At 44.8% G+C, this 26,672-nt stretch overlaps 2 protein-coding genes and 1 pseudogene across 4 annotated transcripts; 1 reads left to right on the top strand and 2 right to left on the bottom strand.

Annotated features, from left to right (window-relative positions):
- Positions 1-1,938: 1,938 nt before the first annotated feature.
- Positions 1,939-15,985, bottom strand: SF3B6 (splicing factor 3b subunit 6). Its single transcript, XM_044261994.1, has 4 exons — positions 15,679-15,985; positions 11,964-12,082; positions 2,375-2,513; positions 1,939-2,209 (listed from the first exon to the last, which is right to left on the bottom strand). Exons 1-4 carry the CDS (start codon positions 15,706-15,708, stop codon positions 2,120-2,122), a joined length of 378 nt encoding a protein of 125 aa, XP_044117929.1. The 5' UTR covers positions 15,709-15,985; the 3' UTR covers positions 1,939-2,119.
- On the top strand, positions 2,577-2,825 carry LOC122915272 (annotated as a pseudogene).
- Positions 15,986-16,427: 442 nt separating the features above from the next.
- On the bottom strand, positions 16,428-22,669 carry TP53I3 (tumor protein p53 inducible protein 3). Of its 3 annotated transcripts, none has more exons than XM_044261991.1 (6): positions 22,474-22,669; positions 22,025-22,349; positions 20,420-20,687; positions 18,598-18,810; positions 17,548-17,744; positions 16,428-16,766 (listed from the first exon to the last, which is right to left on the bottom strand). In XM_044261991.1, exons 2-6 carry the CDS (start codon positions 22,160-22,162, stop codon positions 16,584-16,586), a joined length of 999 nt encoding a protein of 332 aa, XP_044117926.1. In that variant the 5' UTR covers positions 22,163-22,349; positions 22,474-22,669; the 3' UTR covers positions 16,428-16,583. The 3 variants fall into 3 exon arrangements, with proteins under 3 accessions (XP_044117926.1, XP_044117927.1, XP_044117928.1); XM_044261992.1 differs by having other exon boundaries at positions 22,025-22,177; XM_044261993.1 differs by lacking the exons at positions 22,025-22,349; positions 22,474-22,669 and adding an exon at positions 21,342-21,383.
- Positions 22,670-26,672: the final 4,003 nt, after the last annotated feature.

Here is a 26,672-nt window from a genome sequence, read left to right as displayed (position 1 = left end):
TTCTTTTAAAGATTTATTTGAGACAGAACTGGGTGGGGGGCAGAGGGAGAGAAACTTAAGGAGACTCCACATTGAGCATGGAGCCCAGCATGGGGCTCAGTCTCACGACGCTGAAATCTTGACCTGAGTTGAAGCCAAGAGTCGGACACTCAGCTGACTGTGCCACCCAGGCTCCCTAGACAATTGGAATTTTAAAAACTCTTAGCCTTAGGTCATGAGATTCAGCTAACAGATGTACTGATCCAAAGGATGGGACTGGCTATAATTGTCAATAGAAGCAATTTCCCCTTGTTATTAAGTTAAAAAAACTGCACTAGGGCAAGCCAGAGTGCCACTTAGACAAAGCACACTCAAAGCCTGTTTTTCCCTTACAAAAACTCTTCTAGCAAATTATTTTACATTGGTAAATACCTAAAGGCACACCATGCATTTTACACAAATTAATAAGGAATTCATAAAAGCATTCAGAAGGAAATTAAAGCTATGGCTCCTTTGTCATCTCCCTGCCCTTCTTAGAAATGTTTCTTTCTAGTCTTTTACAGCGCTTTCAGAAAGCACTGACATAATTAAGAGGTATAATCTTTTCATTTTCAATAGTAGGCTTTGAGAAGACCGTACCAGAAGTATAAAAGAGCATATTAGCTTAAAGTAAGCACAGAGAGCAAAGCTAAATGCACTTAAAAGTAGAAGATGCTTTTTGTCCATTTAAATGATTCAGTGCTTGTACCCTTCAAATTGACTTTGGGTTATAGTTATATACAAAACAATTGGTTCATGTTTTTCCATTTGGCTCATGTCTAAACTATAAAAAGAAAATTATAGCTATCTCCTCCAAGCTGCCAAGCTATGATGAATGTGGTAATAACCATACTATTTCCATGCCATGGGAGCATATGGTTATAAGAATAAGCATTAAATTTTATATATAAGAAAAGCATTATATTCTATTTATGGCAAAGATGTACTATGACCTAAGGTCCAAGATATTCAGACATTTATTAACTAAAGGAAAAGACTGCACAACACAATCTTAGGCATGTAACAATCAACACCACTACCCAAGAAACATGCTCTCAAATTTCTAACAGTGTGCTGTCATCTGTATGGCCACTTCTTTTTTTTTTTTTTTTTTTTTTTAAAGATTTTATTTATTTATTTGAGAGAGAAACAGTGAGACAGAGCATGAGCGAGGAGAAGGTCAGAGAGCGAAGCAGACTCCCCATGGAGCTGGGAGCCTGATGTGGGACTCGATCCCGGGACTCCAGGATCACGCCCTGAGCCGAAGGCAGTCGTCCAACCAACTGTGCCACCCAGGCGTCCCTGTATGGCCACTTCTAAAACTGACTTCTAAGGATGGCATACTCATATGGACAAAGTGTTTCGTTAACTGTAAGGCATGTATTATTCAAATGTACTGGTAAGATTAATACTGGTGGATGTTATAGCAACTTTTAAAGTAAACATTTTATTCATTCAACCAACACAATGAGCTTTGGTTTCCTTATCTGCAAAATGGAGATAGCTACCTTCACGGAGTTGTTAACATTCAATAAATGACAACACTCTAAAAACTTCCCTGATGGCTAAGCACTGGACTGAACATCAGAGGCAGGCGCCTGGGTGGCTCAGTGGGTTAAGCCGCTGCCTTCGGCTCAGGTCATGATCTCAGGGTCCTGGGATCGAGTCCCGCATCGGGCTCTCTGCTCAGCAGGGAGCCTGCTTCCTCCTATGTCTCTCTGCCTGCCTCTCTGCCTACTTGTAATCTCTCTCTGTCAAATAAATAAATAAAATCTTTAAAAAAAAAAAAAGAATACAAAAAGCTCCCTGCTCTTAAGAAGCTTGGTCTCTGTGACCACCTACCACCAAACAATTCTTGATACAGTTCAACTGCTGATTTGTTTTCTGGTATCAAATAAAAAGGGAAAGTTTAAGAGAAAGTTTTTGTTTTACAAAAAGTTTACAAGTTTATTCATATAACATTCCAACATGTATCAAAGTTTCAAGCAGGTCCTTTTGAATCTCAAATAAGAAATTACAACAGTCAGCATTACTTAAAAATAAGAGAAGGGTAATGTGGTCACTTATGGGTTTTAGTCTAAAATGAAAATGCAGAAAATGTTTATTTTGGTGGATCTGTGTTGATGCCGTATTTCTCCTTGAGAAGCTTCAACTGCTCTTCCTTCTTTTTTGTGTCCATCTTCTGAAATGCCTGAAATGTGGTAAGCACCAAGGTTAACAGTTATCGATCTGTCATCACATGAATTTCACCAGTAGCACTGGCGAACCAAGAACTCAGAGCATACTCTTCCCCTCCTGGCACACTACTTCTTAACATGGGCTCCCCACAAAATGAGGACTGGGGCCTGATACTCACCCTGTTGGCATTATAGTACAAAACCACCAGGTATCTGTTACAAACATTGAATCCTGAAAGGTGATCACATGCATTTTTGGCATCAAAGATGTCTTCATAGACCACATAAGCTGTTCCTCTAGTTTCGGGTGTGTTCCCCCTGCAGAGTGAAATCAGACTTAATTAAAACATACATTTACTGGAGTTAGGAAAGACGTTGGGTTTGAGGTTGGGTGTTAAGGAGAATAACTACCATGACTTCCAGGGCTTGCCGAAACCTCAGATGGGAGGCCTTCTGGCCAAGCACCTGCGATTTCATATTGCTGGAACATTCCCTAGGGGTTGCAGCTTTCTAGAAGTTTGCTGTGGCCAAATCAAGAAAGAAGGATACGCAGATTTCTCCAGAAATTATGATTCCATGAGAGATTTTGAGGAGATGAAAAAGGCTGGTATGTTTCAGAGTGGAAAGTGATTTTGGAATGTAAAGAATTTCTTTGGGTTGAGTTCCACGGAAATTTATCACTGACCTGTGTTCCTGAACTATGAAACACGATTGCTGAGCTATGGAATAGTTTCTTTATAAATAAGTAACAAATACTGTGGAAAAAAATACATTTACCTGAGCACTGATGGTTGAAGAACTGTCTTTTAAACCACTAACCACTGAAGATTAGAGACAGTAAGTTAAAGTATTTTGAGATCAACCTGAACACTGTTAGATTATGGACAGGTATGCTGGATAAGCCTATTTCTTGAATTAAGGTAATTTTTGTTTTCTTTTTTAAGTAAAACAGCTACAAGTTAAACTTGCCGTGTCAAAACTACTCCTATAGCTACCAAAGCACTAGCAGCAAAGAGCTAGCTTGAAACTTTGGCCCAGTCTTTATGCTTACTGTCCTAGTCTTTCCTACTTCTCACACTAAGAACTAATTCTTTTTTTTTTTTTTTAAAGATTTTATTGATTTGAGAGAGAGAAAAAAAGAGCATGTGTGCATAAGGCGTGCACAGAGGCAGAGGGAGGGAGAAGCAGACTCACTGCTGAGCAGGAAGCCCTACTGGGCGCCAATCCCAGGACCCGGAGACCATGACCTGAGCCGAAGGAGATGCTTAACTGACTGAGCCACCCAGGCGCCCTCAATTCTCAGTCTTAAGTTGGAAAGTACAGCATTTCGTAGGAGTGATGGTTATTAATCAGCAATGATTAGAATGAAGTTTTTCATACTGCACATTTATGCAACAGAACCAATACTTAAATTATTTACTACACTATTACCTGGTAACTAGTCCCTTGTTTCAAAAAATTTTAATTTTCTCCCTCACTCCATTCTAATTTCTTTTTTTTTTTTTAATTTTATTTATTTACTTGACAGACAGAGATCTCAAGTAGGCAGAGAGGAGGCAGAGAGAGAGGGGAAGGGAAGCAGGCTCCCTGCTGAGCAGAGAGCCCGATGCGGGGCTCGATCCCAGGACCCTGAGATCATGACCTGAGCCGAAGACAGAGGCTTAACCCACTGAGCCACCCAGATGCCCCTAATTTCAAGATTTCATTCTATTTTTTAAAAAATATTTTATTTATTTGACACAGAGAGAGCACTAGCAGGGGGAACTGTTGGCAGAGGAAGAGAGAGAAGGAGGCTTCCTGCTGAGCAAGGAGCCCGAACTGGGACTTGATCCCAGGACTCTGGGATCATGACCCTAGCAGAAGGCAGACACTCAACCGAATAAGCCACCCATGTGCCCCTAAAATCTTATTTTTAAGCAGTATCTACACCCAGTGTGGGGCTAGATCTCACAACCCCAAGATCAAGAGTCATGTTCTCGAGGCATCTGGGTGGCTCAGTGGGTTAAGCCTCTGCCTTCAGCTCAGGTCATGGTCTTGGGGTCCTGGGATCGAGCCCCACCAACAGGCTCTGCTCAGCAGGGAGACTGCTTCCCCTCTCTCTGCCTACTTGTGATCTCTGTCAAATAAATAAAATCTTTAAGGAAAAAAAAAAAATAATAAAACAGGACCAGGTGCCCCTCCCTAACCCTTTTAGTTTCAATTGTTAAAGACAATACAGTCACCATCAATGTAGGAAACAAATGTTTCTGAGCAGTATTTTATTTAGGTTTATCAAATCCATAAAAATAAAACCTATAGGTGTCTGTAGAAAGGGTGGTGGTGGAAGCCCCTACCAAAAAGATGGCAAAATTATAGAGGATATGTAGGAAAACAGCCAGCCATTATCCTTTATGGCCAGGAAAGGACGTGAAGAGTTAATGCGGTTTCTTTTTTTTTTTTTTTTTTTTAAAGATTCCACTTATTCATTAGTCAGAGAGAGAGAGTGAGCACAGGCAGAGAGGCAGGCAGAGGCAGAGGGTGAAGCAGGCTCCCTGCCGAACAAGGAGCCTGATGTGGGACTCGATCCCAGGACCCGATCAGGACCTGAGTTGAAGGCAGAGGCTTAACCCACTGAGCCACCCAGGTGTCCCAATGCGGTTTCTTCCACTTAGAAGATTCACTGCTTTTCTAAAATATGGTACAGGGGTGTCTGGGTGGTTCAGTCGGTTAAGCGTCTGCCTTCAGCTCAGGTCATTAACCCCGGGGTCCTAGGATCAAGCCCTGTGTCGGGTTCCCCGCGAAGCTGAAGTATGCTTCTTCTTCTCCCTCTGCCTCTCCTCCTGGCTGTGCTCTCTCACTCTCCCTCAACTAAATAAATAAAATCTTTAAAAATAATAATAACGATGATGTGGTACAGTCAGCTCCCAACGTTTCGTACACTCATTTTTAATAACATATGCACGCTCATGCATTACACAGCCCTGTCTGGCTCAGGAGAAGGGCTGAGCTTTGGCAAACACGGGTGGGAGGGAGTGTGCTTTTGGGCGGGCTCATCTGCCCGCCAGGGTAGAAGGTGGCTAGAAGTGGAAGGTGGACCTTGCTTGTGGATATGGAGCTGCTTCTGGTATAGGTTTTCCTTGCCACCTCCTCTCTTCACCTCACCAGCTTCCTTCGCGGGGAGGGAGGGAAGTGTGAAGAGCAACAAACTGCAGCAGCAGATGGCCATGTGCTTGTCAGTGGGGGCAGTGGGCACAGGTCCCACTCAGCTTATGCTCCCAGTGTGATAAAGATGGACCCCTCCATCTGTGTTCTAGCCACCCAGTGCCAACTGTGGAATAAGGTTTAAGACTGGGGGCTGCCTCTCCATCTGCCATGGTCCCCACATAGGGTCAAGCAAAGGAAGGAGGCCAGGGGAAGGGGAGGTCCCTGTTAAAATTTGATCCAGGACAAGACCACGGCGCTGGGTCCTCATCAGTGCTTATACCTCCTGTAAAGGGGGATGGGAGACGTACAGGGTGCTGGGTTGGTCGGAGGGGGTCAGTGTCCTTGAATGCTTACAGGCTGTTAGGCTAAATAGGCCCAATAAGGGATTTTATAATATTCCTTACTTTCCAGGAATAATCTAACAACTTTTGGACATTTTTTTAAGTTTGTTTATTTAAGTATTCTCTACACCCAACATGACGCTCAAACCCCACAATCAAGAATCATGCGCTCTCCCTACTGAGCCAGCTAGACACCCCAACTCTTAGGACTTTTGACTTTTAGTTTTCAAGAATGCAACAGCTTGAAAAGAAATTTTTGTAATTCAAAAAAAAGAAAGAAATTTTTGTAATTCAAAAAAAAAAAAAAAAGAATGCATTAGCTATGGAAGTTGGGGATTACCCAAAGGGAAAAAAAAACACTGCCTCAAAGATTTTACCAAGGGTGCTTGTGCCTGGGTGGCTCAGTCATTAAACACTTGCCTTTGGCTCAGGTCATGATCCCAGGGTCCTGAGATCGAGCCCTGAATCGGGCTCCCTGCTCAGTGGGGAGCCTGCTTCTCCCTTAGCCTCTCCCCCTGCCTTGTATTCCTTCTCTTGCTGTCTGTCAAATAAGTAAGTAAAAAATCTTTTAAAAAAATGGGGCGGGGGGCGCCTGGGTGGCTCAGTGGGTTAAGCCACTGCCTTCGGCTCAGGTCATGATCTCAGGGTCCTGGGATCGAGTCCCGCATGGGGCTCTCTGCTCAGCAGGGAGCCTGCTTCCCTCTCTCTCTCTCTGCCTGCCTCTCCATCTACTTGTGATCGCTCTCTGACAAATAAATAAATAAAATCTTTAAAAAAAAAAAATGGGGGGTGTCAAAAAGTCTATTTCTCCTTTGGAATAAAAACATATAGAACCTGGGGTGCCTGGGTGGCTTAGATGGTTAAGCATCTTCCTTCGGCTTAGGTCATGGTCCTAGAATCCTGGAATCAAGCCCTGCGTTGGGCTCCCTGCTCAGTGCAGCGCCTGCTTCTCCCTCTCCCTCTGCCATTCCCTCCACTTGTACTCTTTGGCTCGATCTCTCTGTCAAACAAATAAAATCTTAAAAAAACACGAAACATAAAGAACTTAGTATTTTAGTTCTTGTTAACTGTCCAAGAAAGGTCTTGTATTTCATTTTTCTCTCACAGCACCAAGCACACAAGTGCTAGGAGGCATCTGAAAAGTGGAGATCTACTCTCTCCCACCAATTCTCTAACACCCTTTCTCCTGGAAGCTTAAGAAAAAAATGGTCTCCCCCTCTTACATCTTCTGAGGAACTAGAACAGGGATGGGTACTAAACCCACTTTAAAGATTCTCATCTCAGTGTCCTAGCTGCTGATTATCAACCTAGTATCTTAACCATATTGTAACTTCAATTTCTAAACAGTATGTAGTTGTACCTGCTGTGTGGCGGTCACTGAGCCAACATTATTTTCTCGACTGGTGGTAAACCTCAGGGTAGGAATGGGAAAACCTCATCCTGTGCATCAGCCTCTGTGAGCCTCCGCTGCTTCATGTGTCAAACAGCCGTATCAGGACCTGTCACCTGCCCTACACCATACACGTTTTAGTAATCAAGAGGTAAAAGGTATGAGCGGGCTTTAAAAAGTTCAAAGCATCAAGTGTCTGCTACATGCCAGGAAGGGATGCAGCTTCATCCCAGTTTGCCCAAGACTGTCCAGGTTTTAGCACTCAAAGTCAGGTCCCAGAAAACCCCTCAGTCCTTGGGCCAACTGGGAAGGTGGGTCACCTTAGTTCTAGGTTCCAGATAGATGATGAAGCATGATCACAGCTAGGGAATAACAGCAACAAAAAAATCTGTTTTTCAATCTCTAATTCAGACCCAAATTCCTGCTTTTATGGATTTATTCAACAAATACATACTGTGTTCTTTCTGTGTGACAGGCACTGGAAATAGAAAAGTGAAGGGGCGCCTGGGTGGCTCAGTGGGTTAAGCCTCTGCCTTCAGCTCGGGTCATGCTCTCAGGATCCTGGGATCGAGCCCTGCATCGGGCTCTCTGCTCGGCAGGGAGCCTGCTTCCTCCTCTCTCTCTGCCTGCCTCTCTGCCTACTTGTGATCTCTGTCTGTCAAATAAATAAATAAAATCTTAAAAAAAAAAAAAAAAAAGGTGACACTGTAGTGGAGACCTGAAGAATGAGAAGGCAGGCGGGAGATGAGCTGCGTGAAAACCATTCCAAGTGGAGGGACCAGAGTACAAAGGCCCTGAGCTACTCTGCATCTTCTAAAGATGCCACTGCTTGATCATCTACCTTGGCTTTCCGAAACACTAACTTCACTGATGTAAGCATCTCTTACTTGTGTACTATCAGTAAATTTTATAACACTTTCACAAGTCAAGCACAACCATGTTCTGTATTACTCATTTACTTATATTTATATACAGGGTGTTTAACGTGTATCAGGCATAACAGCTATCAACCCAAAATGAAAAGAATGTATGATACCTGTCCTGGAGGAGCTCACAGGCTGGCAGGAGAGTCAAGTACAAAGACAACAGCAAAATCATGTGTTATAAGATGTTCACAGAAGGAGCTACGGGAGAACAGAGAGGGGTGGCTAATGCACACCGGGAAGGAAAGACTCCGAGACAAAGCGCTTTCACAGACATGACCTACTTTGATCCTCATTAAAATTCTTTTAGGGTGAGCCTGGGTGGCTCAGTCGTTAAGTGTCTGCCTTTGGCTCAGGTCATGATCCCAGTGTCCTGGGATCGAGCCCCGAGTCGGGTTCCCTGCTCAGCAGGAAGCCTGATTCTCCCTTTCCCTCTCCCCCGCTTGTGTTCCCTCTCTTGCTGTCTGTCAAATAAATAAATAAAATCTTAAAAAAAAAACAACAAAACAACAAAAAACAAAACTCTTTAGGCTAGAATGGAGCGGGGGCGGATGGGGTGGCTGGATGATGGACATTGGGGAGGGTATGTGTATTGTGTAAGACTGATGAATCACAGACCTGTACCCTTGAAACAAATAATACATTACATGTTAATAATAATAAAAAATTCTTTTAAGACAGTAGGTTAGGAAGATTATGTTTCGTAAGTAACTGAAGCTCAGGGGGATTAAATATTTTGCCCAGTTGTGCATGACTAGCCAATGTCCAGCTAGTATCTGAACTCGGGTGTTACAACCAATTCAGTAAATTTAACATGCTGCCTCCATGTTAAAAAGCTGAAAGGCAGTCTATCTACATTATCTTACATGTGAGGGAGCAGAAAGCCAAAAAGCTGGACAACTTGTCTAAGGTTGCAGGGCCTGAAGCAGGATCTTACCTCCTGATCTCCAAGTCAGGGTACCTTTTCTATACCATTCTTGTACGTTTAGAACAGGATTTCTTAACCTAGGATTCATGTATCCATTGAAATCATATGCAAAATGTTTCATGCATTGTTCTTTGAAAAGGGTCCAAAGTTCTTATCAAATATGCAAAGGACTAAGACTTCCTGAAGAGGATGGCTGGTCTGTAACACCTCATTTCCACCCCCACATGAGTACCAATGATGATGTATTGCTAGCATTTGGTTGACTTTCTGGAAGGAAAGTAATGATTTAAGAGGAGTGTCCTCAAGATCTTACAGAGATCTAAAAACCAAGAAGCAGCTCTCAGTTCACAAAAGAAAATGTATTAAGAAAGAGATATTCAAGGGCACCTGTGTGGCTCAGTTGGCAAAGCATCTGCCTTTGGCTCAGGTCATGATCCCAGGGTCCTGGGATGGAGTCCCGCATTGGGTTCCTTGCTCAGTGGGAACCCTGCTTCTCCTGCTCCTCCCTGCTAGTACTCTCTCTCGTGCGCGCTCTCTCTCTCTCTCTCTCTCATATAGTAAATAAAGCCTTAAAAAAAAAAGGAAGAGATATTCAGGGGAAGCTGGGTGGCTTAGTCGGGTAAGTGTCTAACTCCTGGTTTTGGATCAGGTCGTGATCTCAGGGTCATGAGATTGAACCCTGTGTTGGGCTCTGCACTCTGTGCAGAGTCTGCTTAAGATTCTCTCTCTCCCTCTGCTCATGCTCCCTCTAAATAAATAAATAATTAAAATTTTTTTATTTATTTGAGAGAGAGAGAGAGAGATCACAAGTAGGCAGAGAGACAGGCAGAGAGAGGGGGCGAAGCAGGCTCCCTGCTGAGCAGAAAGCCCGATGCGGGGCTCAATCCCAGGACCACTGGGATCACGACCTGAGCTGAAGGCAGAGGCTTAACCCACTGAGCCACTCAGGCGCCCCTAAATAAGTAAATCTTAAAAAAGAAAAAAAAAAAAAAAAAAAGAAAGAAAATATAAGAGACATTCAGGGGTGCCTGGCTGGCTCAGTAGAAGCATGTGACTCTTGATCTCAGGGTCATGAGTCTGAGACCCCATGTTAGGTATATAGATTAATTTTAAAAACTAATAATAATAAACTTAAAAAGAAGAAGAAGAAGAAATCCTTTCAGATAAACTCTTAGGTAAGTGGCCCATTTATACTAATTAGAGTATTACCAGCTATGGATCTGTGTAGTGTACTCAATTTAAAATTAGAAAATTTGGGGGCACCTGGGTGGCTCACTGGGTGAAGCCTCTGCCTTCGCTCAGGTCATGATCTCAAGGTCCTGGGATCGAGCCCTGCATCGGGCTCTCTGCTCAGCAGGAAGCCTGCTTCCCCCCTCTCTCTGTCTGCCTCTGCCTACTTGTGATCTCTCTGTCAAATAAATAAAATCTTAAAAAAAAATAAATTAGAAAATTTTATCACTAAATAGTTGTGTGAAGCTATAAAGCAGACAACTCTTGGGCACCTGGGCAGCTCAGTTGGTTTAAGTGTCTGACCCTTGCCTTCAGCTCAGGTTAGGATCTCAAGGTCTTAGGACTGAGCCCAATCCATGCTCAGCAGGGAGTCTGTTTAGGGATTCTCTCTCTCTCTCTCTCTCCCACCCCCATTTGCCCTTCCCCTTGTTCCCATGCTCACGCATGCTCTCTCTCAAATAAATATGTCTTTTTTTTTTTTTAAAGATTTTATTTATTATTTGACAGAGAGAGATCACAAGTAGGCAGAGAGGCAGGCAGAGAGAGAGAGGAGGAAGCAGGCTCACTGCTGAGCAGAGAGCCCGATGTGGGACTCGATCCCAGGACACTGAGATCATGACCTGAGCCGAAGGCAGCGGCTTAACCCACTGAGCCACCCAGGCGCCCTCAAATAAATATGTCTTAAAACAAAATTCAGACAATTTGTCACCTCCACACAAGGTTGTAGTGTTGGTGACATATAAATAAAAGCACCTATTACAACAAATGATATTTTATAGATGTTCAATAAATATCATCTGAAAATATAAACACCAATTTTTATATTTAATTAAAACCTGAACTTGTGTTGCAATTATTCTCCCATATACTTTTATTTATTTTATTATTTTTTTAAAAAGATTTTATTTATCTATTTGACAGAGAGAGAGATCACAAGTAGGCAGAGAGGCAGGCAGAGAGAGAAGGGAAAGCAGGCTCCCCCCTGAGCAGAGAGACCAGTGCGGGGCTAGATCCCAGGACCCTGGATCATGACCTGAACCAAAGGCAGAGGCTTAACCCACTGAGCCACCCAGGTGCCCCCCCATATACTTTTAAATCTTCAATAGAAAAAAGTAGTAATAATAAATCAATCTTGGTGTGCCTGGGTGGCTCAGCCATTAGATGTCTGCCTTTGGCTCAGGTCATGATCCCAGGGTCCTGGGACAGAGTCCTGCATTAGGCTCTCTGCTCAGAGGGAAGCCTGCTTCTCCGTCCCTCACTCCCCCTGCTGTGTTCCCTCTCTCGCTGTCAAATAAATAAAATCTTTAAAAACCAACCAACCAATCAATCTTCAATAGAAAGCTGTGGTTGGGAAAAAAATAATTTTTCTCAGTTACTTGTAGAGCTCCTTACTCAGTTTATTCAGAAATTCTGGAGTCAGTAAAGGAAACAGGAGAGAAAATTAGAGTTAATGCACATAAAAAACACAGCATCATACTGATTTTACAAATGATAGTTATGCGATAAAGGTTCTTTCTTTTCCCACCCATTCCCCTCAAACCATTCATTATACTTCATGCCTTCTCTAATTTCACAACTACTATTCTTGGCTCTCACTGAGCTAGATCAGGAAGGTGTCATTTTTTCCATACCAAAAAAAAAAAAAATCTCATCTCCCAGATTTCAATCCATTTAGTCTCTAGGCTCTTGGTTAGGCCTTGCTGCCAGCTCTAATTCTGAGAGGATACAATCATTTTCGTGAAACGACATTTCAAAAATCTCAGTAAGACTCACACTCGGATTTGACGAATAGGTCCATATTTCCCAAATATATCATACATTTCTTCAGCTGTGATTTTGTATGGCAAATTTCTTATATATAAAATCCGGTTTACTTCAGGTGGAAGTCGAATCTAAAATGAGAAATATGTACTATTATTATAATCAGGGGCAGAAATGCTACTACCTAAAAAAGATCTCCATAATAAATTCTCACAGTAGGGGCACCTGGGTGGCTCAGTCACTGGGCATCTGCCTTGGGCTCAGATCATGATCATGGGTCCTGGGATCAAGACCCGCATCAGGCTCCCTGCTCAGTGGGAAGCCTGCTTCTCCCTCTTGCATTCTCCCTGCTTGTGCTCCCTCTCTCTCTCTGTCAACTAAATGAGTAAAATCTTAAAAATAAATAAATAAGTAAAAATAAATTCTCACAGTAAAAGCAAACAGAAACCCCACATAATAGTCAAGAATAAGAATTATTTTTAAGGGGCGCCTGGGTGGCTCAGCGGGTTAAGCCTCTGCCTTCGGCCCAGGTCATGATCTCAGGGTCCTGGGATCGAGCCCCGCATCGGGCTCTCTGCTCGGCAGGGAGCCTGCTTCCCCTTCTCTCTCTGCCTGCCTCTCTGCATACTTATGAGCTCTCTCTCTCAAATAAATAAATAAAATTAAAAAAAAAAAAAGAATTATTTTTAAAAGATTACAATCTGGGACGCCTGGGTGGCTCAGTGGGCTAAAGCCTCTGCCTTCGGCTCGGGTCATGATCCCAGGGTCCTGGGATCGAGCCCCGCGTCGGGCTCTCTGCTCCGCAGGGAGCCTGCTTCCTCCCCCCTCTCTCTCTGCCTGCCTCTCTGCCTACTTGTGATTTCTCTCTGTCAAATAAATAAAATCTTTTAAAAAAAAAAAAAAGATTATAATCTGATATTCCTGAAAGTGGCATTCTTTTCAGAAAAGCAACTGGGCACTAGTTTTAGGGAGGACTATTAGTAGGAACTAGTCAGGGCTACTATAAAACCCAGGCATCCAGTCACTCACTGCAGTTAAACAAGGATTTTCAACCTCATTTAAAAGTTCTCAATGCCTCAGACATATATGGGAAAGAACGAAGGGAACTGTTCTTGCTTCCAAGACAATGAAACTCCCATTGATGACTCTTATCTGGTCTTTTAAAGAACGTGTTACATCAATAATATCTTCCCTCTCTTGAATTTACAGTTTTCACTTCATCCTTGGCTTCTATTCCCTAAGTGAGCACTGCTTATGTTCTGACAATTGTCATGCAAAAAAAAAAAAAAGTCATTTGTATCCTTCTTCCTTTGCTCAACAAATATTTACTGAGCACCTTCTTTTGCACCTATCAGGCAAGGGAAAAAGCAAGGTTTCTGCCTTCCCTGAACTTATCAGCTCCCTACTTACTACCCTATTTTGCTTTTTTCTTTTCCTTCAGTCAAGCATCTGGAAAGATCTATACTCACTTACCTCATAATCTTTACTTCACTGACACTCATCAACCTACCACAACCCAGCTTCTACCCCAGCACTGATGAAAATATTTTTATGCTAAGACCTTTAAAAAGGGGTAGTGAGGGGTACAGGGAGAGAATCTCAAGCAGACTCTGTGATGAGCGTGGAGCCCACCATGGGGCCAGATCCCACAACCTTGAGATCAAGACCTCAGCCAAAACCAACAGTTGGGTGCTTAACAGACTGCACCACCCAGGCACCCTGGTATTAACTTTATTTTTTTCTTTTTTAAAAAGATTTTATTTATTTGACAGAGAAAGAGAGATCAACAGTAGGCAGAGTGCAAATGGGGCGGTGGGGGGGGCAGGTTTCTCACGGAGCAGAAAGCCCATCATGGGGATTGATCCCAGGACCCTGAGATCATGACCTGAGCTGAAGGCAGAGGCTTTAACCCACTGAGCCACCCAGGCGCCCCGCATTAAGAACCTTTTAACTTCAGTGTTCAATTGTCGTCACACTTAACTTCTGAGGCTTCTGGCAGTGTTGACTATTTTTGGCACTCTTATTTCCTACCACTCTGGCTAGTTCTTCTCACTCTTCTTTGCCATTAAAATATGCTCTTCTACAGAGTCTTACTTTTAGACTCCTTTTTGACCCTTTGTATGACTCTCCTTAATTCTACACTCTTTGATCTCTTAACCACACAGATGGTTTCCACAGTAAGTTGATGACTCTCAAATATAGATCTCCCATCCTGAGTTCACTCCTGTGTTCTTATTAACATATTCAATTACATACAATCCAGTATGTAATTGAATACAATCCAACTGTATTGTATTGTACTTGTACAATACAATGTATAAGTACATTTGCTCAAATGTACTTTTGCTCAAAAGCTATTAAACTGGCAGCTTTTTAAGGTATTACGCTAAGTGTTGTATAAGAGGAAAAAGAGGATACTTATTCCCTGTCCTCAAACTAGTAGTGGTGACAAATGGTCAACAAATAAGTACAATAAAGTTTTAGATTTAAAATTACGGACTGAGTTCAAACAGACAATTGACACTTCCAATTATAATACACTTCTCCCATAAATCTGCTTTCTCACTCTGTACGATACTGTATCACACCTTCTTTCCTCAAACCTTACCGACACCACTCCCTCTAACATCTGAGTTCCACTGTAACTTCTTCCTTGCCTATCCTTAGGAACTGATCTTGCCTCTTGCTTACTGAAGAAAATATACATCACCAATTGGTAAGTACCTTATATTCATGTCACTAAACCCACCGATCTAAATTCATCCATATCCACCCCCTCTTCCTGTCATCCTCTACTCAAAAACCTTCACTCCTGAACTTACCTCATCTTTCTCCCACATCATCAATTTCTCCCACTCTACTGGATCATTCTCAGTGACACACAAATACACCTTATATAAAGTCAACTATTATTCAACCTCTGGACTCCCTATTCACATGAAAACTTGAAGAGCTGTCTCTATTTTCTTAACTTCCAACCTCTTTTCATCCCTCTGCAACCACGTTTTCATCCACTGAAACGATCATCAGCGGGGTCTCCAAAATTCTGCATCTCACCAAGTCCAATTTTCTGTCTTCATTATCCTATATCTCTCAGCCTTACAGCTGACCTACCCTCTTTTACCTGAGACAGTTTTTCTTAGGTTTCTATAATACCCCATTCTCTAACAAAAGAATGTAAACAGAAGGGCTTTTCGTTTTATTCACTAGGTATTTATTCAATACCTAGACTAGTGTCAGGCACACAGTACATGTTCGGTAAATTTAACTTCTGAATTCTTCCCTATCTCTCAATTCCGGCACACAGTAGGTGCTCAAACATATTAAGACATTAATGAAAAATCCAAAACACTCCGTGACTTTAGGAGAATCCTAAGCTTTGGTTGCCTGTGAGATACTAGATTACTTATTGCAGACTAGGCTGTGCTACTGACTTTGGGGTCGTAGTTTGTAGGTGCTGATCAAGCAACAAATGCTGTAGGACACCAGAGTAAGAAACCGAGGGAACTCTCAAAAGGGGTGGAGCCGAACTGTGGCGCAAGGAGCATATCCGCAAGGACAGGGCCAGGATGGAAGTGCCAGCATTAGGACAGTAAGTTCTGGGCTACTCTGGCCTGGGGAACCGAGCAGGGGCAAAATACACAGTTCCACGCCGTTAAGAAAGTCCAGGAGCGAGGTCCACCCCCCCACCCCGCCCCATTCTTCTGCTGAATGCCCGGAAACTCACATTCGCCCTCTTGGCCGCTTGCATCGCCATCTTGGAGGGCTGATAAAGTTACTGCAACAAACACTGGAATTCCTCCGGACACCTCCGGAGCTCGCTCTACTGGACCACCACACGGCCTCCAATTCAGGACATCAACATCCAACCTCCGCCGGAAGCTTTACTACACGCCGGATGATCGCCCTCTTACGTCCAGACGTGCTGACGTAATGTCCCCTTTCGAAAAGACTCCGGGGCCGAAGGAACCTGAAACGAAAAGAGAGCACGGTAAGATGAAAGGCGAGCGTTCGAGACCCTTTTACGAGCCGCACCGGAAAGGGCAGGGCCTGGGTTAAAGAAGGGGCGGTGTTCCTGTCGCGGCGGCCCTGAGCGGAGGATCCGGCCAGAGGGGCGGGGCCTAGGAGAGCGGGACGAGGTAGGGCCGCTCCCAGGTGAGCTGCGGAGGGACAGGGTGGGTCCTGACCAGGGACCCGCCTCAGTGAGGCGCGCGGGGCGGGGATGTAGGGCTGGTGGGTGAGCCCGGGCTGCTGTTGCTGCGCAGAGAGGCTTTCAGGGGTTGTGGCACGTTGTATGGTGGCTGACGCTGTTCGTTCGGTACCCGGGACCCCCGGCCCTGGGCCAGCCACAGTTGAGCACCCACTGTCCCGGCCTTTGCTGTAATCCCTGCGACAACTGCGGTCGCGCCTCCCACCCCACCCGCGCCGCGGCGGCCCAGGCCGCGGTCTGGGGCCGCCGCAGTGAGAGGGCAACCCTTCAAATCTACTCTTTATTTCATTCGATTGTTTTTACACGAATCCGTAGGCGAGACCAGGGGAGGGCCAGTAGGTTACAGGGCGGCTTGGAGTGGCACCCGATCTCTTTCCTGCGTCCTAGGGACTTTCTCCAGTTTGTCCTGGGAAACTTGTCCTTCACTGCGGCAGCTCCAGGACGATTTTGCCCATGTTCTTGTTACTCTCCATGTATGCATGGGCCTCTTGGATTGCAGTCACGGGGTAGACTCTGTCCAACACGGGCAGTAGGCGTTGGGGACTCTCCGTAGAGAAGTGGGGTAGGATTTGTTCTGTGAAAGCCTCCACCAGCCTTTGCTTGTACTTAAGATAAGGAAAAGGAGACATCAGCCTAGATAAAGACTTTACCTTGCCGCTCCCCATCCTCTTATTAGCCTCTGTGCTCTCTCTGAAATGTGTACACACCTGAAGATGCACAGAGCGTACCCACCCCCTTCACTGCCAGCACGTATGTGCATGCCCCCAAATGTATAATCTCTTCTGTACCAGGGAAAAAGCCTGAATCCTGTACTAAGATATTAGTGGCACTGACAACACGACTGTTCTTAAAGGTTTAAAGCAGGTGGTGGCCACAGACAGGATTTCTGTAGGCTCAGTTCAAAAGGGATGTTTAAGCTCTACTATCCCACAGGTGTGAAATACTCAGTGGGAAAACATTCCCCCGTCTGGCACCAGCCGGAGTCCCACATAGAGAAGATTTCAATAACATAATCTATTGAAGGCAGAACCTTAACTAACCTTATTCACCTTTCTTATCACACCAAGAAGAGTTTTCCTTTGAAGACAACATCTTGGCACTATTAGAAATGTATTTCCTCATACTGTCAATGCTTTGTTCATTCTGTTAGAAAATTTTAAATAACAGGCGAAATGTTCCCTACGTTCCAAGATGTTGAGACTTCTATTGACTACTTTTAATTAGTTCTGTGAAAATGGTTACTTATTTATCCATGGGAGGGGGCAGGTTTCTACATAGATGCTCTCACAGAAGATGTGTCAGATCTTCCTTTCTTGGAGCTACATAAACGCACCACACTTTTGTGGGTAATAATTACATCACGTTATCTTCTCACTCATCATTCACCTTTTTGTCCCTAGACCTCAGTAGAGTGGTGATCAGACTTCCTCGTTTAAAAAGTAGCTTTGAAAATAGAGGTCCACTGATGTCAGCTCCTCCCATCAGACCGTAGAGAATCCAGCGACCATCTAGAGCCAGGCAGTTGACGTTTTTCTCCCAGTAGGATCCACCTATGCAGTCTAGAATAAGGTTGACCCCAGCACCTTTCACAGGAAACACAGATTTGTAATGCTCCTCAGACACAGAAGGCTTTGTGCAAAGTAAGATTCCATAGTATATTTGTGAATATATGGGAATATACACAGGTGGGATTGGTAAATCTGTAGCTTGGAACTAGAAACACTACTCATAGAAACACTGTTGTAGATGGAGTTTAGGTAACTGAACTTTAACATACATGTGTGCTGTAATTCATGTTTTATGATTCCTAGCCACAGCAAGAGGGAAATGGGGCAACACCATGACCTGGTTTATCTCTCTTGATCCCCCTTAAGTACAAAACTCACAGTCACCCAGGCACGAATGAGAACAGAACAGGTCTGCCCAGTCTATAGGACAGGCAGGTTTGCATCTAAATTATGAAATGTCTGCACTGGGTTATCTGAATCGTAGTTTTTCAAGTATTCGTTTCACGTTTCCTTTTTAACTCATGCGAAAAATGGAAAGGGATAAGCCAAAAACAGACACATTTGGCTTGGGTATAGAGGCTCTCCTCTTTAGAGAGCTATCATCCTAACCCTACTCTGACCACACCAAGCTCCTGTTAACTCATTGCAGAGTGACTCTGAAGAATGGCTCCTGGCTAATTCTAGTCCAACTCTCTCGGACTCATCCGGTTTCTAGAAAGCGTATGAATGCTATCCCTTACGAGAATGCACACAGAAACATTTTAGTCCTAACACTGCCTGCCTGTCTCCAGAGGTCAAACACCTGAATGCTAGAATTTGGCTGGGTAGCTGCTGTGTATTTAGCAGAGCACTGGCAAACTTCAGGCTGGTGAGGACTTAACTGAACCATCTCTGAAATTCCTGTTGGGCTGCAGGAGCTACTGCTTACCTTTGGTGAATTTCAGTGTTGCTTCAGAAAAATCCTCTTCTTTGTAATTGAATCCGGCTGCTGCTCCAAGCTTTTCTGCCATCTGAAGCTTGTGCCGGGAGCCAGCTGTGACTAGAGGAATAGCTCCAGCCATGCGGGCGAGTTGGATGGCAGCCGTGCCCACACCACTTGATCCTGCATGGATTAGCACAGTCTCTCCAGCCTGAACGTTTCCTGTGGCACAAAGTACAGGAACCATTCTCTTTACAAGTGCTACACGTGCCCCACGCAGGCATATTCTACCACATGCCCCTGGCCCTGGCCCACCAAATGCCCAGTTTCTTGGTCTCTTAAGAGAATACGATGACAGCTCTTTTTTGTTTTACTGACTCTTATCAAAGTGGAAGAAAACCTTTTGAAACAAAGTTGTTAGCAGTCACATCCACAATCTGTTTTACTTAAGAAATGATCCCGAGATGCGCATCTCTGACATGTACCTTAATAGATAAGAATACGTACCATTGGGGCACCTGGGTGGCTCAGTGGGTTAAAGCCTCTGCCTTCGGCTCAGGTCATGATCTCAGGGTCCTGGGATGGAGCCCCGAGCTGGGCTCTCTGCTCAGCAGGGAGCCTGCTTCCCTTCCTCTCTCTCTGCCCGCCTCTCTGCCTACGTGTGATCTCTGTCTGTCAAATGAATAAATAAAATCTTAAAAAAAAAAAATGTGTACCATTCCACTGTCACCAGCTGAAGCCCGTTCCCCTTCAGTCTGAAACTGGTCTCCAACTGGTCTCAACGATCCAGTCACCATACACAACCATCAGGATCCTCTTACTTAAATGGAGCTTTCATTATGTCACTTTCTTCTCCAAATATAAAGTGGTTCTCAGTTGGCTCTTGCATCAGGTTCTGGCAATGTGCCATTCAAGGCCACTGAAACCCAGTCCTAGTCTCGTCTTTCACAGATGATGATCATCCTTCACTCTGAGTGAAGCAGCTGATTTCACTGGGTCACTCCCTTAAGCCACCAAGGCTTGCCTTCTATCACATCTCAACTTTACCCACCCTTCAAGTCCTTCTCTTCCAGAAAGCCCTCTTATCACCTGTGCCCACACTAACTATTCCCATCTTGAGTTTTGTATTTTTTTTAAGATTTCATTTTTTCATTTGACAGAGAGCAAGCAGGCCCTGGAGGGAGGAGCAGAGAAAGAAGGACAAGCAGACTCCCTGCTGAGCAGGGAGCCCGATGCAGGGCTTGATCCCAGGACCCTGGGATCATAAACCGAGCTGAAGGCAGATGCTTATCTGAATGAGCCACCCAGGTGCCTCTCTCCCTCCCACTCCCATCTTGGGACAAGGCCATCTTCTGAACTCTATGGTTGTCTAATTTCTGTACATGCCTTGTCTTCCCAGTTTACTCTATTCCCTGACAACAGGGACCAAATCTTAGGCTGGCCCCATCACCTCTTGACTGACTTCAGTGGGACTGAGGAGGAATAAAAGACTGACTGGCCCCTTCTACCGCACTAGGGCTCACAGAGAAGCTCAGCAAGACTCTGAGCTGCTGAGACTACTGGTGGGCCTACAGTGTGAAGATGGGCACAGGCCTTCTATCCAGTGCTTTCTAGGCTTTCCATCTGCTAACCTTGATTTTCAGCCTCAACATCAGGTCATTGGTAACATCGTATGAGGACCTCATACTACTGATAGTATCAGGGTGAGCTGTTGGGTGTGGCATAGTGGCCAGGTCAAAGCCACCCCAGAAGACTGCTGGGTTTTCAGGTGGCTGAGTCATCAAGTAACGGAACCACACTGTACAGGGTGAGCATGGGGGGACCTCCTCACCCACGAGATGTAACAGCTGGAAGGCAGTAAGCCAGGCCTCTGGAATGGCTGCAGCCTGGGACAGGGTCAGTCCTGCTGGGATGGGCATCAGGAACTCTTCAGGGGCAGTGACATACTGAGCCTGTCCCCCACCAGGCAGCAGAACCATGGCTGGGTCCCCAATTTTCCAGTGCCCCTGGCAGGCAGGCCCCAGCTCTGCTATGTGTCCAGATGCCTCCAGTCCCAAAATGCTGCTGGCTCCTGTGGGTGGGGCATACTGGCCTTGTCTCTGCAGAAAGAGGAGTGAGCTAAGTGAGAAGCATGGTCAGGAATGTGTGCATTACCATCCCTGGGCCTCTTCCAGAAGCCCCTCTTTTTCTCAAAAAGATCAGGATAAAGATAGGTTTTGTAAGTCAGGAAAAGAGACAAGAAAAGTTAATTCAAGTAAGATACTGTAGGTCATATAATCCCTGGATGTCAGAACTGGTAGGGTCCTTAGCTATTTATCCGAATGCCTTGTTTTACAAATGGAGAAACAGACCTGTAAAGGGAAATGCCTTGTCCAAAGTCTGAAAGTAAATTAGTAAATTAGTAGCAAGACTTAGGAACAAAACCATGGAATCCCCCCCCTTTTTTTTTTAATTTTTTTTTTCCCCCGGAAGCCCCATTAACTCCATTTAACCCCATTTCCCACAGATAAAGGGCTGATCCATTGACACAGGGAAGTCAAGTGTAGCCCAGGACCAGAGCCAGATCTGGGTTCCATGATGGTGCCCACCAGCAAAAACCATGGACTCCTAAATGATTGTTCTCGTTAAGTGCCAGGCTCTGTCCTCATGCATTGCAATCCTCAGAAGCCTCCAACTGGAGGCCTCAGAGCAGAGGGGCTGAACTAAGAGTGTGTACTAGAACCATTTGAGGAGCTTTGTCAAGGTATACATGCCTGCGTTGTGGTCATGTTTATTTTTGAAAAGTGCCCCAGGGGTGTCTGGGTGGCTCAGTCGGTTGGACTCCTGCCTTCCCTCTGCTGCTCCCCTTGCTTGTGCGAGCGCTCTCTCTAATAAACAAAAATAAAATCTTTAAGAAAGAAAAGTGCCCCCAGGTGATTCTGGCACGTTTCCGTTACCCCAATCAATGCAGCTGGCTCAGTTTAGCGTTTCAAACAGCAGGGAAAAAGATTCCTCGAGTATAGTCCCTGGCCAGCTCCCGGGACCCTACAGCTCCCGGATCCAACAAGCAGAAAGAGTGCAGACTTTGGATCCCCAAAGCCCTAGATTTGAATTACAGCTGCCCAGATTACTGCTGTTGATCTGTATAATGCGGACGGTAAGCAGGGTTGCCAGAGGAGTGAAATGGAGACAGAGCCTTACACACAATCCCCTCAACAAAGAGCAGTTCCCATCTCCTTATCTGTTGGCCTGAGCAGATGATGGATTAACACAGCGTAGATGCTGCTTTGTAAACATGCCTGTATACTGTCGTAGAACCCCCAGCACACATTCTGCAGACACATCCTGATGAATGTTACAGGCAATGCCCTAGGTCATTCCTTCATCTGTCTGGTAAATGTTTATGGAAGACCCTGGAATCCCACCCTGCCCCAGCCACTGCCTGACCCCTGGGCACCTGGAGTAAGTCGGCCCGGTTCAGGGCACTGGCTGCCACCTTCAGGAGGACTTCACCCTCTGCTGGGCTGGGCTTGGCCACCTCCTTCAGGTAAAGGTTTTCTGGTCCTCCGGGCTTGTCGAAGTGCACCGCTAGCATGTTCTCTGAGAACACCTTAGAAGCAAGGAACGGAGTCCGAGGCCCTTTGCGGAGCGCAGCGCCCCCTGCCGGCCAGCGGCTTCCCCTTCGGTCTCCACGAGGTCTGACCCTCGCCGCTCCCCACGCTCCTTCCCGCGAGGTCCCCGCAGCCTCCAGACGGATCCCTCGCAGAGGACGCAAGTTAGGACTGGGGGAAGTGGGGACACCGTCCCAGAGCGTGAGGCAAGCTGCGCTGCCTTTGAGCTGGAACACTCCCCCCACTCCCGCACCCCCCCCCCCACGGGCCCGGGTGTGAGTTTCTGGAGACTTACTGGAGCCCGGCTCTCCGCTGCTCCCCGCGGCTCGGCGCGGTCCTGCGCTCCCCGCCGTCGGGTCCCCGCGAAGGAACTTCGGGGTCCCGCACGGCCTGGGCGGCGAGCGCGAAGCACTGTGGGCAGTACCGGGGGTGGGACTGACCCGAGCCTACCCTCCTCTTCCTTCGGCTCCTTCCCCTTTGAAGATGCAAAGTTAGTGGCAGCGAATCAAGTTCTGATCTTTCTTTCTTTTTTTAAAGCCTGGGGAAACTAATCTTTCTTCCCGTTGGCAGATGGTCCAGCCCCTGCTGCGAGAAGGAAGGACTTCCTCTCTCTCGGGAACTGGGCTCGGACTCTGGGCCCGCGGTCGGTTTTTCCAGCCAGGCCAGGCCTTTAGCTCCTGGTGTTGTAAGGCTGGTATCCTAAGTATGGGTTGGCAAGCAGGGGGCTGCTGCCTGGAAAGAGAGGAGGACTAGGAGAAAGGGGGAAGGGGAGGCTGCCAGGAATCCTTACCTCTCCTGCTCTTCCTCCCGGGGATGAGGGAGCGGCACCTGGAAGCTGCTGCCCAGTGAGGCAGTCTGAGTTTAGGTTAAGGCTGTATGAATAGGCTACAGCAGGGTTTCTCAGGTTTGGCACTGTTGACACTTCGGGATTAAAAAAAAATTAAAAAAATTTTTTTTAAGAGTTTTATTTATTGGGGCGCCTGGGTGGCTCAGTGGGTTAAGCCGCTGCCTTCAGCTCAGGTCATGATCTCGGGGTCCTGGGATCGAGTCCCGCATCGGGCTCCCTGTCTGTCAAATAAATGAATAAAATCATAAAAAAAGGAAATTTATATATTGCGATATTTTATACTTTATTGATCATTCTTATCTGGAACAAAAATGTGTACTGTAATTTAAAAAGTTATTTCCTGTGACCACAGGGCTCTAAGTGTTCAGTTTCTTCTGGATTTTATTATCATTACAATATTCTTAGTCCACAAGTGATCAAAATATTATTTTGAATTTTTATATTTTAAGTATTATTTGAAATATTAATAATTATTGAACATGGAAAGTAAAATTTTATTGGAAAGATAGCTCTTAATGACCATTGGTGGGGTTGAATTTTTCCAAGTAATTATGTCTGTGGTGAATATTCCTCATTGCTAGAATGAGACTGGGATCAACATTCATTCTCTTCCTGTTTTTCATTTTTATAGACAAGCTCTGAGGAATATAATTTGCATAAATTAGATGGGAAAGAGAAATTTCATTATAGGAATGTCAGCCAATTCTCTGAATACCTCTGAGTTATATGATTAAAAACTATATAATGATCTATCATTGAAAATTATTTTCAGTGATCTATGAGCTGGCAACTTAATTAGGTCTTTCTTCAATTTTGTTGAAAGCAAAGACTTGAAAACTACTCAACCGGTTAAGGATTTGTTGTACAGCTGTACGTGTCATTCGGGGTCTAGGCATCTGGGGTCATACTAACAAAACTTTGTGAGGATTTATCAAATGATGATCAATTATAGCTGCTTTTTTTTTTCACTTAGAGACATCTTGTTTAAATTGATATACTCACAAAGGATTCACAAAGTAAAAATGTTAATTTCAATAGTTTTCCTAAGACAATTTTTATTTTTAAAATTTTTTCCAACTCTATTACTTTAATTTTTTCAGTGTTCCAAGATTCATTGTTTATGCACCACGCTCAGTGCTCCCTGCAATATGTGCCTTCCTTAATACCCACCACCAGGCTCACTCATCCCTCTACCCCCTTCCCCTCCAAAACCCTCAGTTTGTTTCTCAGAGGCTAAGACAATTTTTTAAAAATCAAGTCCTTCTACCTCATCATATACTTCAAATATATTTTCATTAACATCTGGGAGCTGCATATTAATTATGAAAAGCCTCTGTGATGTTCTTATTGGCAAAGCCAGTCCTCTTGTTAAATAATCAGCCAAATAAAAGTGCTTCCTATCAGAGAAGGTTTCTCATTTCTCAATCCAAGTAATCATTGTTAATACATGTCCTATGCCAATCATTTTGCTTCTGAATTTTAAGAAATATAGATAGGTAAGACATAGAAGCTTCCTAAGACAAATGATGCAAAGATTTTCATTATGTCTCATTCATTAATGATCTTTACTTTATTCTCATGAATCTCTCCCTCACATATGATGTGATTTTTGACAACAGAGGATTAAAACATTAAAAAATAGGGACGCCTGGGTGGCTCAGTTGGTTAAGCAGCTGCCTTCAGCTCAGGTCATGATCCCAGCGTCCTGGGATAGAGTCCCACATCGGGCTCCTTGCTCGGCAGGGAGCCTGCTTCTCCCTCTGCCTCTGCCTGCCTCTCTGTCTGCCTGTGCTCGCTCTCTCTCCCTCTCTCTCTGACAAATAAATAAATAAAATCTTTAAAAAAAAATTTAGAATTTCCCTTTACCTCACACATTGCAGGTTTTGCTATCCAGGCCAAGCATCACAGTAAGATTGGGGCTGGATGAGAGTACCTACCCCTTTCTTTTGTATCCTGGGGGAACGAGCTTGGGGAGGGCAGGTGGGCAGATGGGCAGCTAGAGCTGAGACGACTCCTCACTTGTGGCAAGTACATATGGAAATTGAGGATCTGGGAAAAAAAATTAATCACTTAAACCCATTTGCACCTGTGTGCCCATTCTAAAGTCTTTGTGGACCACCAGGACACAAATCTCCCTCATTTGGAGATCCCGATGTTTCAGAAGATCATCCAGTCCCTGGGAACCTCTGCAAGTACTCTGGCTACCATCAAAGGGTCATTTTTGTGGGTCTCTCTTCAGAACTGGACCTAGTTGGAACTTTCTGATGAGAATTTCAGAACTTAACTGGACAGATCGACATAGAAGGGCTCTAGACAGTGAGACACTTGCCTTGAGGAGGGCCCCAGGAGGATCCCAGCAGCGCAGTGGGCATGTGTCCGGGAAGAGCTGGTGAGCAGACAAGAGGCTTCATGATGGCCTCTAGCACTTTAGACATTACCTAGAGTCAGACCTTCTGCCTTGCAGGCTCATAACCCCAGCTTGACAGCATGTGGAGAGTTGAGTATATAATCCACATGATGTCAATGTGCTGATTTACAAGGAGAAACCATTCACGGGAGGACTGATGCCAAAATCTATAGGCGGGTCTACATGGAGAGCCCCAGACAGCATGTGTTTGGAATTCAGAAAATTATACTTTGCCACTTGATCATGTCAAGAACTGCAAGAGGTCTAAGACTTGATGCCAGGGGTGTAAGCTGTTCTCTCCTCAGGAGTACCTGAGAGTGTACAAACCAGGTTGGTCTGGAGTTGCCATTAGGGGAAAGGAAGATGCATCATGCCCAGAAATGATCAGGGTGGAATCCTGAATTTTCAAAATAGGTTCTCTAGCTCCCTACCCTTATTGTCCTGATCACCCAGTAAGTGACCAAGAGGAGATGAACCCTTTCTGGAGAAGGTTGCATTCTTTAACCATACTAAGTTGTGTGGACTAAGAAGAAGTCAAGAAGATGGAGTAAAAAATCTTTTTGAGTTGATTCTTTAAAAATTCTTTTGAGTTGACTTTTGAAAGGCCTTCCCCATGTTCAACAAAATCCAAGCCTGTAGGTGGTGGGGAGCATGGAACATCCATTAAATACCTTGACTTGTGGCCCAAAGTGTGGCTTTTGTGTTGCCCTTCTCCCCAAGTCCTACAGGGGTGGTGTGGACCAGTGGGTGTCACCTATGTAATGAGTGGCATTACAGCTCTGAGTTCAGGGAACTTACCTCTTTTATAGCAAGCAGTAAGAAAGTTTGCTCTTTGTTCTGAAGGGAGGCATTACCTCCTTGTTCAAGGTTGCTTCCTGCAAAATCACCCCGAGAAAGGGCCTGGATGATGAGCTTTGCATTCTTGGCATACCCAGCAAGATGTATGGGAGCACAAGACCCTCAGGGAGGAGTCTCTCAACAGATATGCTCTGGGCAGATAGCAGGTTTCTCATACTCATGTCAATGACCAACACTTAAACAAACAAACCAAGTATAGCTTATCAAAGAATTCCAATTAAAAAAGAAGATCTCTTGAAATAAGAAAAATTGCTCCCTTAACTTCTTCCTCTTTAGTATCTTCTTCCTAGTGTTTTCAACCACAAAAGAAAGCATGATTTTTTTTTCTTTAGGATCTATTTCTTAAAATAATGAGAGCTGTCTTTCATAGTCCTCTGGTGAC

The sequence above is a fragment of the Neovison vison genome, chromosome 8, assembly GCF_020171115.1.
Source record: "Neovison vison isolate M4711 chromosome 8, ASM_NN_V1, whole genome shotgun sequence".
Taxonomy (NCBI): domain Eukaryota; kingdom Metazoa; phylum Chordata; class Mammalia; order Carnivora; family Mustelidae; genus Neogale; species Neogale vison.
Note: the sequence above shows the minus strand (reverse complement) of the source record. Positions and strands in the feature narration are given on the sequence as shown.